General features: G+C 39.5%; 2 protein-coding genes across 2 annotated transcripts in view; both read left to right on the top strand.

The window, feature by feature from the left end:
* LOC139625384 (potassium voltage-gated channel subfamily B member 2-like) overlaps window positions 1-6,752 on the top strand; it is a 78,642-nt gene extending 71,890 nt beyond the window's left edge. Inside the window, exon 3 of the mRNA XM_071485322.1 lies at window positions 833-6,752. Coding sequence (XP_071341423.1) covers window positions 833-2,824 — 1,992 coding nt within the window. The 3' untranslated portion in view covers window positions 2,825-6,752. The remainder of the gene's footprint in view (window positions 1-832) is intronic.
* A 1,021-nt stretch (window positions 6,753-7,773) lies between these two features.
* On the top strand, window positions 7,774-13,154 carry terf1 (telomeric repeat binding factor (NIMA-interacting) 1). The gene is made up of 9 exons (XM_071485332.1): window positions 7,774-8,036; window positions 8,274-8,369; window positions 8,724-8,851; window positions 9,105-9,191; window positions 9,285-9,434; window positions 11,124-11,236; window positions 12,047-12,144; window positions 12,258-12,352; window positions 12,492-13,154. Exons 1-9 carry the CDS (start codon window positions 7,853-7,855, stop codon window positions 12,651-12,653), a joined length of 1,113 nt encoding a protein of 370 aa, XP_071341433.1. The 5' UTR covers window positions 7,774-7,852; the 3' UTR covers window positions 12,654-13,154.
* Window positions 13,155-13,173: the final 19 nt, after the last annotated feature.

Below are 13,173 nucleotides of genomic sequence, written 5' to 3' on the forward strand. Positions count from 1 at the left end.
CAAACCTCAGTCAGAACATCTAAGGACAGATTTAATCTACTGGGGTCAATAAATCCTGGTCAAGGTAAAGAGCTACAGTTGAAACGCAGCCTCATGCTGTGCTGACCTCATAGGATTATGCAGGATGTTCCTGCCCATCCCCTTACCAAACAGAAGGCACAGGAAACAATATCAAAGCATAATATTTCCATTGTAAATTTCACCAGAACAAACAATAGGTTTCAAAAACTTTGGTGCAGTTACTTTTCTTTGTATACTGAAAATAATAAATTATGTTAGGACACAGAGAGGGAATTTTCGACTGTTGCCAACAGGTGGAGCCAAAATCCTTTGAACCTTTTCTCTACTGTAAATGAGATCACACATAAACACACTCCTCTACAGTATTTCCAAAACTGATTTCTGGACAAGTTACTTTCTCTTGTTTAAATGTCCTCCTCATTAAATAGTCTTTCCTGCAATGCTGCATTCATTTAAAGTTTGAATTATTCATTTTGAAACCTTTTTGCACTACTGTCCTTGTTTTATATTTATTTATATTTATATAACCAAAAAGTATGTCCAATATCTGCTGCAAACAACAGAATCACAATATGTTGACTGAGAGAGACAAAGTGATACAAGAAGTCATACAAGAAGTAATGTATATCTTGAGTCAATATTTTATATATATATTTTATATATATATATTATGTATTTCTTTACATCAATTATTAATATGTATCCTCTATTTCAGTGTTTCAGTAATGACAATGAAAGCTTTTTCACTGAACATGGATACAGTTTTTGGTTTCCCTCTAATATGTTATTCCTGTCTATTCTCCCTATACAGGTTCTAGCCATCATATCAATCCTCTTCATCGTCCTCTCCACCATTGCTCTGTCTCTCAACACCTTACCAGAGCTCCAGGTCACAGATGAGTACGGCCAGGCCAATGACAACCCCCAGCTTGCCCATGTGGAAGCCGTGTGTATTGCCTGGTTCACCATGGAGTACCTCCTACGCTTCCTCTCCTCTCCTAATAAGTGGAAGTTCTTTAAAGGCCCACTGAATGTCATTGACTTGCTGGCCATCCTGCCCTACTATGTCACCATCTTCTTAACAGAGTCCAATAAGAGTGTGCTACAGTTCCAAAATGTGCGCCGTGTGGTTCAAATTTTCAGGATAATGAGAATATTGAGGATCCTGAAGTTAGCCCGGCACTCCACAGGGCTCCAGTCTTTAGGGTTTACTCTGAGGAGGAGCTATAATGAACTAGGGCTGCTTATTCTATTTCTTGCCATGGGCATCATGATATTTTCCAGCTTGGTGTTCTTTGCTGAGAAAGATGAAGATGCCACTAAATTCACCAGTATCCCTGCCTCATTCTGGTGGGCAACCATCACAATGACCACAGTAGGCTATGGTGACATTTACCCACAGACTTTGCTTGGAAAGATTGTGGGTGGGCTCTGCTGCATTGCAGGAGTGCTGGTAATTGCCCTACCCATCCCTATTATTGTCAACAACTTCTCTGAGTTCTATAAGGAGCAGAAGAGGCAGGAGAAGGCCATCAAGAGGAGGGAGGCACTGGAGAGAGCCAAGAGGAATGGCAGCATTGTGTCAATGAACCTAAAAGATGCCTTTGCCCGCAGTATGGAACTGATGGATGTGGTGGTAGAGAAAGGAGAGGACAAAACCTCCCTTGACAACCACCTGTCGCCTAGCCGTTGGGGCGGCTCAACCAAGCTCGCCAGCTCCGAAATCGACCTAAAGTCCCCTGATAAAAGAAACACAGAGACTCTGCCTCAAAGTTCCCCTCATCGTATAACCATCACCACCACTGGAAGTCCGCAGCGGACAAACAGGACCCCTCAGCACCTTAATGTTCAGAAACTGGAGGAGATGTACAACCAGATGACCAAGTCACAGTCCTTCACTAACCTCAACACTACAAGTTCCATGAGCACTCTGAGCACAACTATGACTGCCCCCGCCTCACCGAAGAAATCTCACAGCCCTGAATTTACATTAAAGGAGGAGGTGGAGCTGGAGATGAAGGAAGTCCAACCCTCCTCACCAGATAACTTTACCAGCTGTTCAGCTGACCTTAGAAACCAGGGCTCCAACTCAGGTGATGAAGATGCTGGACCGTGTCAAATCAGACACCCCAAGGCACCACCATTTCTTGATCCTAGCCAACTGAGGGCAGGCAATGACCAGAGCTCTCCTGGCATCAAACTCAAAGATGACCTCTATAAATCCGTCAACCCAGGTGACGGATCAGAGCTCCATATAGAAGAAGGGGAGACCTTTAACAGTGCAGTGGAGAATATCCAGAGTTCTCTAAGAGGGAATAACCCTCTTAAAATAAAGGGGTTAAAGGTCAACTTCACCAAAACCTCTGCTGAAGGCCCACTAACACCGCCCAGCACTACCTCTCCTGGAGACATCAGCTCCAGCATCCTGGAAGACGAGTCTCCAGAGGGAGAGACGTCACCGCTCATCCGAAGTTCAGACGAACTGCTTCCCATCACAGAGGAGGAGACCTGCCCCTTGTCCCCTAAGAGGCTCGTGGTAGACACCCCACCCGGTGATGAAGATCAATCCACAGAGAACCACGAGGAGAAGCATCTGATGGAGGTGGCAGGTGCTGCAGTTGCGCCCTTGTCACCCAAGACAGCAGCACAAAATTGCACCCAAGGTGTGGTTGGGGCAGGCGAGGATGTCAAGGCTGACAGCAACCAAAGTGGACACAAAGTAGAGAACCACATGTTTACATCCGATATCCACCTGATACCTGGGGATGGCAGCCTTTCTCCAACCTGTGAAACCAGCATGTGACTGTAAGGGAAGCTCTTAGGGACAAGAGACCCACTGCAACCGCAGCCTGGTGTGTGGAAGAGCAGCAAGAAAGGACAAGGGTGCAGTTGTAGTGAAAGATATTTTTGCATGGCATGACAAGTCCCTTTTACTTGTGTTGTTGTGTATTGCTGAAAAAGAAACTGCAGGATTGCGTGCAGATTCAAGAATGACTATGGGACTAACAGTGGGCTCAAAGAGGAGGCTCTTTAAAAACAGAGGGAATTCATCATCTAATGTAGACATTTTGGTCCCCCCAATGTACATATTGACAGTCTCCTTTTTCTAGCAAAAGAAGGAAATGCACAGAGGGACTTATCTGTAAAAAGCATGCATTTAAAAAAAGACAGATATTTTACGGTGCTTAGTTTGCTGAAAGCGCTCCACTGTAAATACTAGGACATCTAAGGCAATGACAATGCACAGGACGGCAAAGGAAAACTGTCACTGAAGGTACAAATATTTGTAATGTGAAAAGGGAAGGGAGGAGGGGTTGAATCGAGAGCCCTCAGCTCAGACCGGTGTTGCATCGTAGCGACTTATAAAAAAAAAAAACATATCATTACCTTTTTGTGGAAATGCAAAGTGTTCCCATGACGACCCTGTAATGTTTTTTCGTGTGAAAAATGGTGTATGAAACTGTAACGTTGACATTATTGCTTTTGGTTTTCATAATGACTGTTGAACTTTCAGTTTGAGCATCCAATATTTAATCTTTGAATTAATGAACGTGGGCAAGAAGGACAAAAACACTGATTCCTCTGAAGCGCATACACCTGTAGTTGCCAAATACATATCTATGTAACCAGTAAGGACAGAAACTATCGGATACTACGTTTATTGAAAATATATATCATGTGGTTTCAGAAGTTAGGACAAGGTTTAAGATGTTTCGCTCCTTGTTCAGCCTTTTGATTCCATCCAAATCATCAAAATAAATCTTATTTACTCACTCAGACATCAGATATATACATCTAAAAGTAGTTTTAAGAATAAGCTAAAAAAAAAAAAGTAGACCTAGATTGGTTGTAGAAAAATTCTACAGTAGGTAAGTGAGATTCCATAAAACAAAGTTAAAACTATTTATTAAATTCAGCACAGTAGACTTGGCCATTAATACACATATATGCTTTAAACTATGATTATCTATTTTGGCAGTTTAAAAGGGATAAATTACCACAAAAAATGACCATATTCCTTGTGATATCAATGGACCAAATCAAGCACACAGACAAGCTTTCATCTATCTCAGCTGCATCATAACATATATGGTAATAACATGTATTATGAAAGTAGTTCCGTTTTTTTTTTGTTGTTGTTTTCCTTATGGTTTGTTTACCTGCATTGTGTTCATTGTCCTATCCTCAGCGTCCTGATGTTGTTGACACTTGTTCCATACTACTGCAAGTTTAACCGATCCTGCTGACAAGTTTAAGGCATCTTTTTTTTTTTGTTGTTTTTTTTGTTTTGTTTTGTTTGGGGTTTTTTTGTATATCCATAGTGTCTTGGACTGTAATTTATTGTGTTTTATTGTGAACAAAACTATTTTCAGTCAAACTTAAACCCAAAGGAGTTTTTTTTCTCTCTCTCTCTCTCGTCTTCTGTCTCACTTTTGTTTTACACTGACTGAAAATATCTGTTGTATGTTGCCTTTGATTCCGATTTTATTGCTGGAATATTTGTTTATTGTTTCAGCATGACACTTGGCTGAGTGTGTTCGTAAGTGTGTTTGCGAAAGCCACACAAACCAGAATGGTACTGACAGGACGTATGTTGGTTTTTGTTTTATTGTTTTCTTTCTTTTTTCTTATTATTATTATCATGTTTTGTTGTTCTCACAGAGAGGTGTGGAATGTGCAATACCACATACTGCAATCTATGCAGGCCAAGAATTGTGGCACTTTATTTTCTGTCTATGGGAATTTGTAAGTGTACAGGCAGAAATTACTTGTATTTTTCAAATGTTATATCTTTAATATGGGGCAAACAGTATTACAACTACCAGAATCTCACAAACAATGCAAATGAGAATTTGACTTTTACTTTTTCATATTATATGACTGGCATAATGCTATCAAGCACCTTAATGCCAGGTATCAATGGACCTCATATTTGATTATCTGTGGGAATAGGGATCCAAATTGACCACTTTGGGCCTTTTATATTGCTGTTAGGTTTACACATAAATCTAACAAATATCTGTGGAAGATATTAAGATAATCTAATTTCAATGGCCACACACAAAGGATTTTATGTTTTTTGTGAATTAACGTTGAGAATGATTCTATTTTTTCTAAAACCAAAATGGAGCACGACCACAATTTCCTGCCATATGGTGGTTGAAATGATGCGTGCCTTTTCATAACACTGCTGTTTATGAGAAGGTAGCAAGTCATTTTGCTTTGTTCATATAGCACTGTACAGAAAATTCTAATTTTATAGGAGAAATCAGGTCTTTATGTAATAGATACACGTAATGTTATTGAGTTCTCAGGTTTTCTATAACTCTCTGATGTTCCGATTGGATAGATTCTGTTTTTTCTTTAACAGTTCATGTCAACTAGTTACTTCTGTACTTTTTGAAAAGTGATGTTGTCAAATCCATATTGATGTCTCGGCTCCCGGAGTAAGGAGCGGCAATATTTCTCCCTCCTCCTGGGTAATCTGTGCACCACATTCAGTATCCACCCCCATCAGTCTTCAGTGAGGCAGGAAGGAGCACAAGCAAACGAGAAGCTGGACTGTTAAACTTTAAGAGCTGAGAAATAGAAGGAAGGAGCACGATGGGTCTAACTGACCACAGACAGGCAGGAAGACATCCCTGCTGTCACTGAACTGATCCATCTGATTATTTCCCATGCTGACACCACTGAATGCTCCAGTCCCTACAGCTTCAGAGGCTCTTAAACCATGGCATGCCCTCAGGAATAGTGATCAATGGGTGAAAGGAAGTCTAGGATAAGGGAATGCTGTGAGAGTAAAGAGGAGGGAAGAAAACGAGCACTCCCAAATGGTTACATCATATCAGTTGTGGTCCATGTTTCCTTTTGTCCGTGTACATACTGTATGCCCAGACCAACATAATATGACTTGGTAATCAGAGGTTCATGTGAGAGCTCACGGAGTTATCCTTGTGAAATGATCGACCTCTCATCGGAAACTCTGATTCTTTGGTAATCTCCAAAGGAAAATGTGGGGTCAGTTGTGGTTGCTGTTGTTTGGGGTTTTCATTTGTCTTTTTTTCTTTATGAAGGAAGGTTAGATGATAACCTTCTTGTTAAAATTTTTTTTTTTTTTCTGTACCTGTACGTGCAAAAGTCTTTTTTCATCCGTTGTTTGTAGTAATCATGTCTCCGTGTTAGCCTCAAGTAATCCTTCATTTTGACAGGTAGGGTAGAGAAACAAGGAATTTGGATTGATCAGCTATATCCCCTTGGGATGATGTTTGTGTGGATACTGAAATTAATTCTGTGAGCTGACAGCAAAAAGACCGTGCTCTGTCTTACTGTCTCACAAAGGCATTATCATCTGTGATACTGTACAGAGTGGAAAGGTTGTGTCTTTATTTTCTCTGAGAGAATGGGTATTGTCTGTGTCACTCATGCGTGCTTACCAAACCTTGCTCCCTAAAATGCATAAAGCTATATTGTTTCTTCTTATGTCTCTATGTATTCTGCCTCTTACATTTTTTCTCTGTTCAGCTTTGGAGAGCATTATCATTAATCACATTCTGAGCTACAGACTGTTTATGTACAAAGCAACATCTTTGTATGCATGTAGTAGTCCAAACAATTATGTGACCACAGAACACTTTGTTATGGTACATGTATGTCAACATTTCTGTAGAGCATTGTTCCCCATTACGTCTATTAGCATATGCAGAATAACAAATAAATGTGTATATAACTCGTGTGTGTGTTTGGTATTCTCTCTACAAATAAGCTGATGTTTGTAGGGCACATCTGCATTTTAGGATAAAGATTCTGTATGTTAAGGATCATTACATAATATCATACAAATGCGTGAGTTTATGTATCATCTCTACATATCATTAATCAAAACTGACATTGCATTTGCTGCAAGAAGGTATGCAAAGTTTTTTTTTCATACCCAAAAGTGTAGACAACTCAGTAATCTGGCATGACTGACTAATTAATGATTTATCACTGGGGGGAAATGTATTCCATCCCATTAGATGCAATTAGTGGATCTCCCCTTTTCTGTTGTGAAGTGCTGCCAAAGAGTGATACTGAACATAAACAGCTCTCCCCAACCTCAAAATCAGAGGATTTGGCATGAAATGCCATACACTCTGACAGAAAATAAAGAGGTTAATAATGCACTATACTAATGTAGTGGTCCATTATATTGCATGGGACTATACTGTCAGTACCTATTACATCCATGGCGTCAGGAGATTAGGATTGCAGTATCTATTGCAAAACAAATTTCAGTACTTTCAGTATTGACAGTTTTGTATGTGTGTTTTTAATATAACCAATTTTACCCATACCCCACAAAGACACTTCACTTTGCTCTATTGTGCACGCGTTTCTTTTTTCTGTTAGAGTTTTGGGGCCTACACACTGCAGACATTTTCAATTGGAATTTAAGTAAAATGAACACCCATGTCACCCATGTCAATAACATGTAAAATTAATATGTTCAAGTATTGATTTTTAAACTTGAGGGGATGTAATTCTGTGCTAATATTCTCCACTCAAAGCTATAAAATCTCATTTTATGGATTGCCTGGCTGGAAAAACTTTATTCCTCCACAGTTAGGAGACCACTGATTACTGTTGTACGTTTGTATTTGTGTGTATTTATGTGTATTTGTATGTTGTAGTTACTCCTTAACGCCAGAGGGCGCTGCGGTCTGATGACGCAACGCTGAACTAGCACCAAACAGCAAAGAGCGCGGAAATTGAAACTATTTCCAAACAAGAAGAAGAAGAAGAAGAAGAAGAAGAAGAAGAAGAAGAAGAAGCGCTCAAACTATAAACAGATATGGAACCAGAAGTAAACAATAAAACCGCTGAAGATGCGGGTAATATCGATGAAAGTGTGAGTTTCCCCCACGTCTCGGCTGTCGCAGCAGAATGGATGCTGGACTTCATGTTTGTAAGTTTGTGTCGGAGTTTCGAGGAGGGCAACTTTGACGAATTCAATAAATCGCTTTCGGTTTTCGAGGGTAAGTTATTCACTGCTAACAAAACATTAGCTAGTTACTTATGGCTAACTTCTGAACAGGAAATAGCGCCAACAATTCATGCGCACAAATGAACAACACAGGCTTCATACATCTTAAAATTTAAATTATGTTAAGAAATCAACATGGATGACATATTGATCCATTAATGTGTGGACGGAGCCATTATGTTCACGACTTAGTGAAGTTTATCTTTGTTTTTTGTGTTTTGTTTTTTAGCCATCACTCAGAATCTGTCTCTTAAAGGAGACCGCTATGATGAGAAAACTATGATCTGTGCCTTCCTCGCAAGAGTCATGCATGGAAAGCAGTTGGGTAAGTTTTTTGCAGTCAGAAGCTGAATCGGGGTTTCCTCGTTTTCTGAACATCTTTTAAAAGTCATCTGTAAAAGTTGGTTTTGCATCACTTATTATGAGAGGAAGTCACCACTACATGGAGGTCGGACCGTACAACTTTGAAGCAACAGAGTGTTTTTAGATTGAGATTTAAGCTCATGTAAAAATCCATAGATATAAGAGACCTTGGGTCAATGGTCTGATGACCTAGTTTGTTATTTAATATCAGGCAAGTAATTTCAGCTGAAAATGTGTGGTTTAAAAACGTATCCTTCACTACAAATGCACACAGTCTCACGGCCTTGTTTTATTATTCAACACTGTTTTCCTCCAGATATCATGTTTGAGGAGGACGAACATGTGATGCCTCTGATGTCCGCTGCCAAAATATGGTCAAAGCTAGAGGACACTGTGGCAGATGAAAGTGTGTTCAAAAACATAAGCATTCTTCTGCTCGTCCAGGTAATCCTACAGTATATAAGGGTTGTGTATGTTTCTACTGTAGTCTGATAATTGGATCACAACACCAGCAAGATAAACATCGTTCTTAATGCATCCTGGTGTTATTGAATGATCTAAGTGTAATTCTGGTGAAAGATCAAGTTCAAGGAATAAAGTTGATACATTATACAAGTTAAATTCCTGATGTTACACGGAGACGCTTTGTCCTCATTTTGAGTGTGAAGTTTTTTTAACGCATTTGCTCTGTTCCTAGTCCGTGGCTGTGTGCTTGGAGAAAGGCAAAAAATCTTCTGCCTCCTCTGCCCTCAAGTGGTTTGAGAATAACCATGACCTCCCACAGGTCTGTGTGTCTATTGTCTCTTTTCTTTTGAAAAACACACGGTCAATACTTGAATATTTGGTGGCCAAGTTCTGTTGTTTTTTTTTTCAACAGAACTTGAGAGTGAAGCTTACAACAGTGGTGACAAAGAGGGACACTTACCACCCATTCCTCATGAGCTTCAGCTTCAGCCGCCTGCTGAAGACAATTCAATCCTACGTGGATGATTACCTGAAGAACAATCCCTCTGACTACCTTCTGAAGGTACAGGTTACAGCCTATGTCAAAATCACACAAGGTCACTCCTTTCACATTCAGCCTAGTTCATAAAAAGTGTAGACCAGCTTTTCACAAGGCCCAATTGGCCCCTAAAAAAAAATTCTCCACACCACAGATACATTTCCTAGCACATGTATTAATTTGATTGAATTTGTTTCAATAGATTGCACAGCAGTAGACTGCAATATTTAGACATGGAAAATGTGGAGGATATGTTCAGCATAGTATAACACGACCTTTCACGGGGTCTTGAAAAGTCTTAAAATGTACTGAATTAAGATTCCTCAAAACTGCTTTAGAGGGTTTTTAGAAGTCTTTACAGAGGTCTTGAGTATTTTTTTCTGGCCTGCGATGGACAGCAACATTAGTCGGAGCTTTCAGTTGTAGGGAGAGAATTAATTATTGGTTAATCCTTCCATCCATTTTCTGCCTCTTATCTGGGTCTAGGCATGGATGGATTGTGCGACAATGGGCTCCTGGATATAGACAAGTAAAAGGCCCCCCACACTCCTCCACATATGACTCCCAGACTGAAAGACACATAACAACCACACAACATGTCTTTAGGAAAGTTTTGCCTGTTATTGTACTCTTTTAACTGAGCTCTGTAACTTTCAAACAAGCCACAGGTCAAGGTAGCAGACACTTTATACACAGACTCTGGCCTGATCTCTCAGGTTCCTGGACCTGTGCCCCATAGGCCTGTATGCTTTAGCCTGACCTGTATGACCGAGTAAAAGTTACTAAATTGCATTGTAGTATTAAAGAGTCTTAGAAGCTTGTCATTTTACTTTCGTTGAACATTGCAGAAACCCAGTTCATTGGATTGCAGGGCAAAGCACAAGTTCTACACTGTTATTTGGAAAATAATAATTTATACAGCTGGCCCTGCAGGACTAATCCCAGAGTAAAATTAAGGATCAAGCTCTGTATGACTGAAAAAATAGGGAAGAAAATAATTGGGAAAGAAATGATTTTGTCTTAGTGCAAGATATAGACTAAGAGGATTAGCTCCCTCCTTGCTCACAGATGAAAGTGACGTGATGAATGCTGCTGTATTTGATGCTTGAAACACACATATCACACATGAATCTGACTGTATAATGTCTGAACAAGTGTGAAAAGCACTCTCAGATTTTGGCCACTTGGCTGTTTATGAGATGGGGATTTTACACATGAGTTACTTGGCCAATACATAAGTTGTCCAATGTTTTGCTTAAGCTAACAGCAAGGATTAACAAATACATTTTAACAGCCAATAAATTTTCTTGGTCTTGTCTTCAGACCTGATCAGCTATGCTCTTGTTCTTCTGAGTAATGGCGCCCTGTGTAACTGAAGGTACTGATGTGAACTTATCATTCACAGTTAATTGTCAATTTATCATCAAATTAGTTGGAAGGGCAAACTGCTACGTTCAGCAAGGCCGTCCTCAGGGTCCAGTTATTCATGAAAGTTTCAGGAATGATTTACATAGAGGCCGCTGACCAAGGTTAAACTTAAAAGGCTATTATAAAGCAGTCTCATTAGTTTGTCTTTCGCATCAGAGCAATGCTTAAACCTGAAAGTTAATTGCTTTGGGAAATTATGAAAATGTGACATAATTTATAGAAAAATAATTTAGCAACATAATTGATGTTTGTCTGCGTGTTAATGTCTACCTCTCCGTCTATCAGGCAGCCACTACGATGGCCCTGTCATCACCGAACACCGAGGGTTTAAAGGACGTGGTGACACAGGAGAGCTCTCTCTCAGCCGAGGACAACGAATCAACGGAGAAGAATCGAAGGTAGGAAATAACCTTTTAATACTACTTGTATTTATTGAAATTTACGCATCAACTTCTGTTCTATATTGAACAATATACATGTTAGGGCTGGGAAATGATCTGAAAAAGTATCGAAACCGACATTTAGAACCCCTCAGCTTAATCTTGCTCATGTTGGTTAATTTAGTGAATACTTAAACCAATGCGTGCCTTAGCAAGTGCAACCTCGTTTCACTTACGTGACTCCGCCCCGTCCAGCGAATATTAGTCTGTGTTCACTCGATGTGGGTGACACCAGCACAAACACTGAGCCTCAGGCCACATCCACACTAATAAGTTTTAGTTTTACGTTTACAACTGGCATCCAGTACTTGGGAGTTTTTGAACCCCTAAAACTGAGACTTTTGGAAATTATACTGAATCTGGACGGGCAAAAACTGAGACTTTTGGAAACAAGGGCGCAGATTCCTGCCTCATCTCCTGATTGGGTCCTACCAGACAGTGGTAAATGCAGCAGGAAGAGTGACTTAAGTTAACTAACTAACTTCTTTTATCACCTGGGACACAATCACATTGTGGAATATGAAGAGTGCATGGGTTAAAAAAAGAGAGACTGATAAGCACCAAAGTATTGTTCATTAATCGTAATCAAGTTAAAAGTTTGAGATAATTGTGATATTGATTGGAAGTCATATCACATGTTAAAATGTGTATTTTCAATAAGGAATATATTTTTGTTTGGGTAAATTCTGCCAGCTGTCTTAAACACTAAATAAAAGACATTATGTGGGGTAACAAATTATATTTCCACACCGTATTGCACTTCCACAGAACAAAACGGAAACTACTCTCAACCAAAATTACTGATGTATGGAAACCGGATTCTTGCAAGAAGCCTTGTGTCTCTGTGAGAAGACTCTCCAAGAGTGGTACTTTTTTTTTTGTTTGTTTGTTTTTTTTTGCCTTTAATATTTCTTTTCAGAACAAAATGTATTTTGCTTTAATCTGACGTGGCAGTACTTTCATTTTCTATAAAATCTAGAAATCCGTACTGCACGTGTTTCACACATTTCTGAGAATGAATGTGAGAAGTCAAAGGGCACCACAGAGACCTACAGAAAAAGAAAACCACCTCAGGTGAGTTGAACCACACTGCTTATTCAACATTGTGTTTAGTAAATTAATCCCAAATCAAGTCAATATAAGCAATAATCACTCAGTGCTAACTTTCATTTGGCCCAAATTCCAAAAAAAGGTTTTGTTTTACTCTGTTTAGAAATGGACACATCAGCTGGACCAATACCTGGAGGCTGGTGTTAAACGTCACGGGCTGGGGAAGTGGTCTCGGATTTTACAGGATTATGACTTTGAAGGGCGCACGGGAACCATGCTCAAAGACCGCTGGAGAGTTTTACTGAGGGCACATAAAGTCAGTTGAAGAGGCAGAGTGCCCCCCTGACTTGTACAATGTAGCAGTTTGCCTGTAAATAACCAGTGACTTATCTGGTCCATTTATTTTATTTACAGAAAATGTGTTCCTTTATGTTAATGCCGTGTTATACAGCAGTTATTTGCACCGAGAAAATATACCACCAGAGGGCACTCAGCACAGATCCAACTGGTCTATTCACATTGCTTTCTATAATAGATGCATTGTGATGATCAAATACCAAATCTCTAACTTGTACAATGCAGCAGTTTGCCATGAAAAAAACATGGGGTTAGGTAGTTAACTTGCTAAAACATTTTCAGTTAATGTTATACTAAGCTGTTGAAATTGTGCCCTCTATGATAGGGAGCATTTCATGGTGTCTTGTTTTTTCCTTAGCTAAATGAACACATATTTTTTATTTTTTTATCATTTTAATTTAAATAGCTTTGACAGAAAATTTTAAGAAATATGAAAACAGTGGCTTTAAAATAAAAATGTACAAAATCAGCTGATATGTGCTTAATGT

The sequence above is a fragment of the Trachinotus anak genome, unplaced genomic scaffold, assembly GCF_046630095.1.
Source record: "Trachinotus anak isolate AG129_WGS33_773 ecotype Australia unplaced genomic scaffold, CSIRO_AGI_Tana_v1 ptg000009l, whole genome shotgun sequence".
Lineage (NCBI taxonomy): Eukaryota > Metazoa > Chordata > Actinopteri > Carangiformes > Carangidae > Trachinotus > Trachinotus anak.

Coding starts and splice junctions, on each gene's coding strand:
- terf1 (XM_071485332.1), top strand. CDS start 7,853: ATGGAACCAGAAGTAAACAATAAAACCGCTGAAGATGCGGGTAATATC. Junction 9,435..11,123: donor CCTCTGACTACCTTCTGAAG/GTACAGGTTACA, acceptor TCCGTCTATCAG/GCAGCCACTACGATGGCCCT. Junction 12,353..12,491: donor GAAAAAGAAAACCACCTCAG/GTGAGTTGAACC, acceptor TACTCTGTTTAG/AAATGGACACATCAGCTGGA.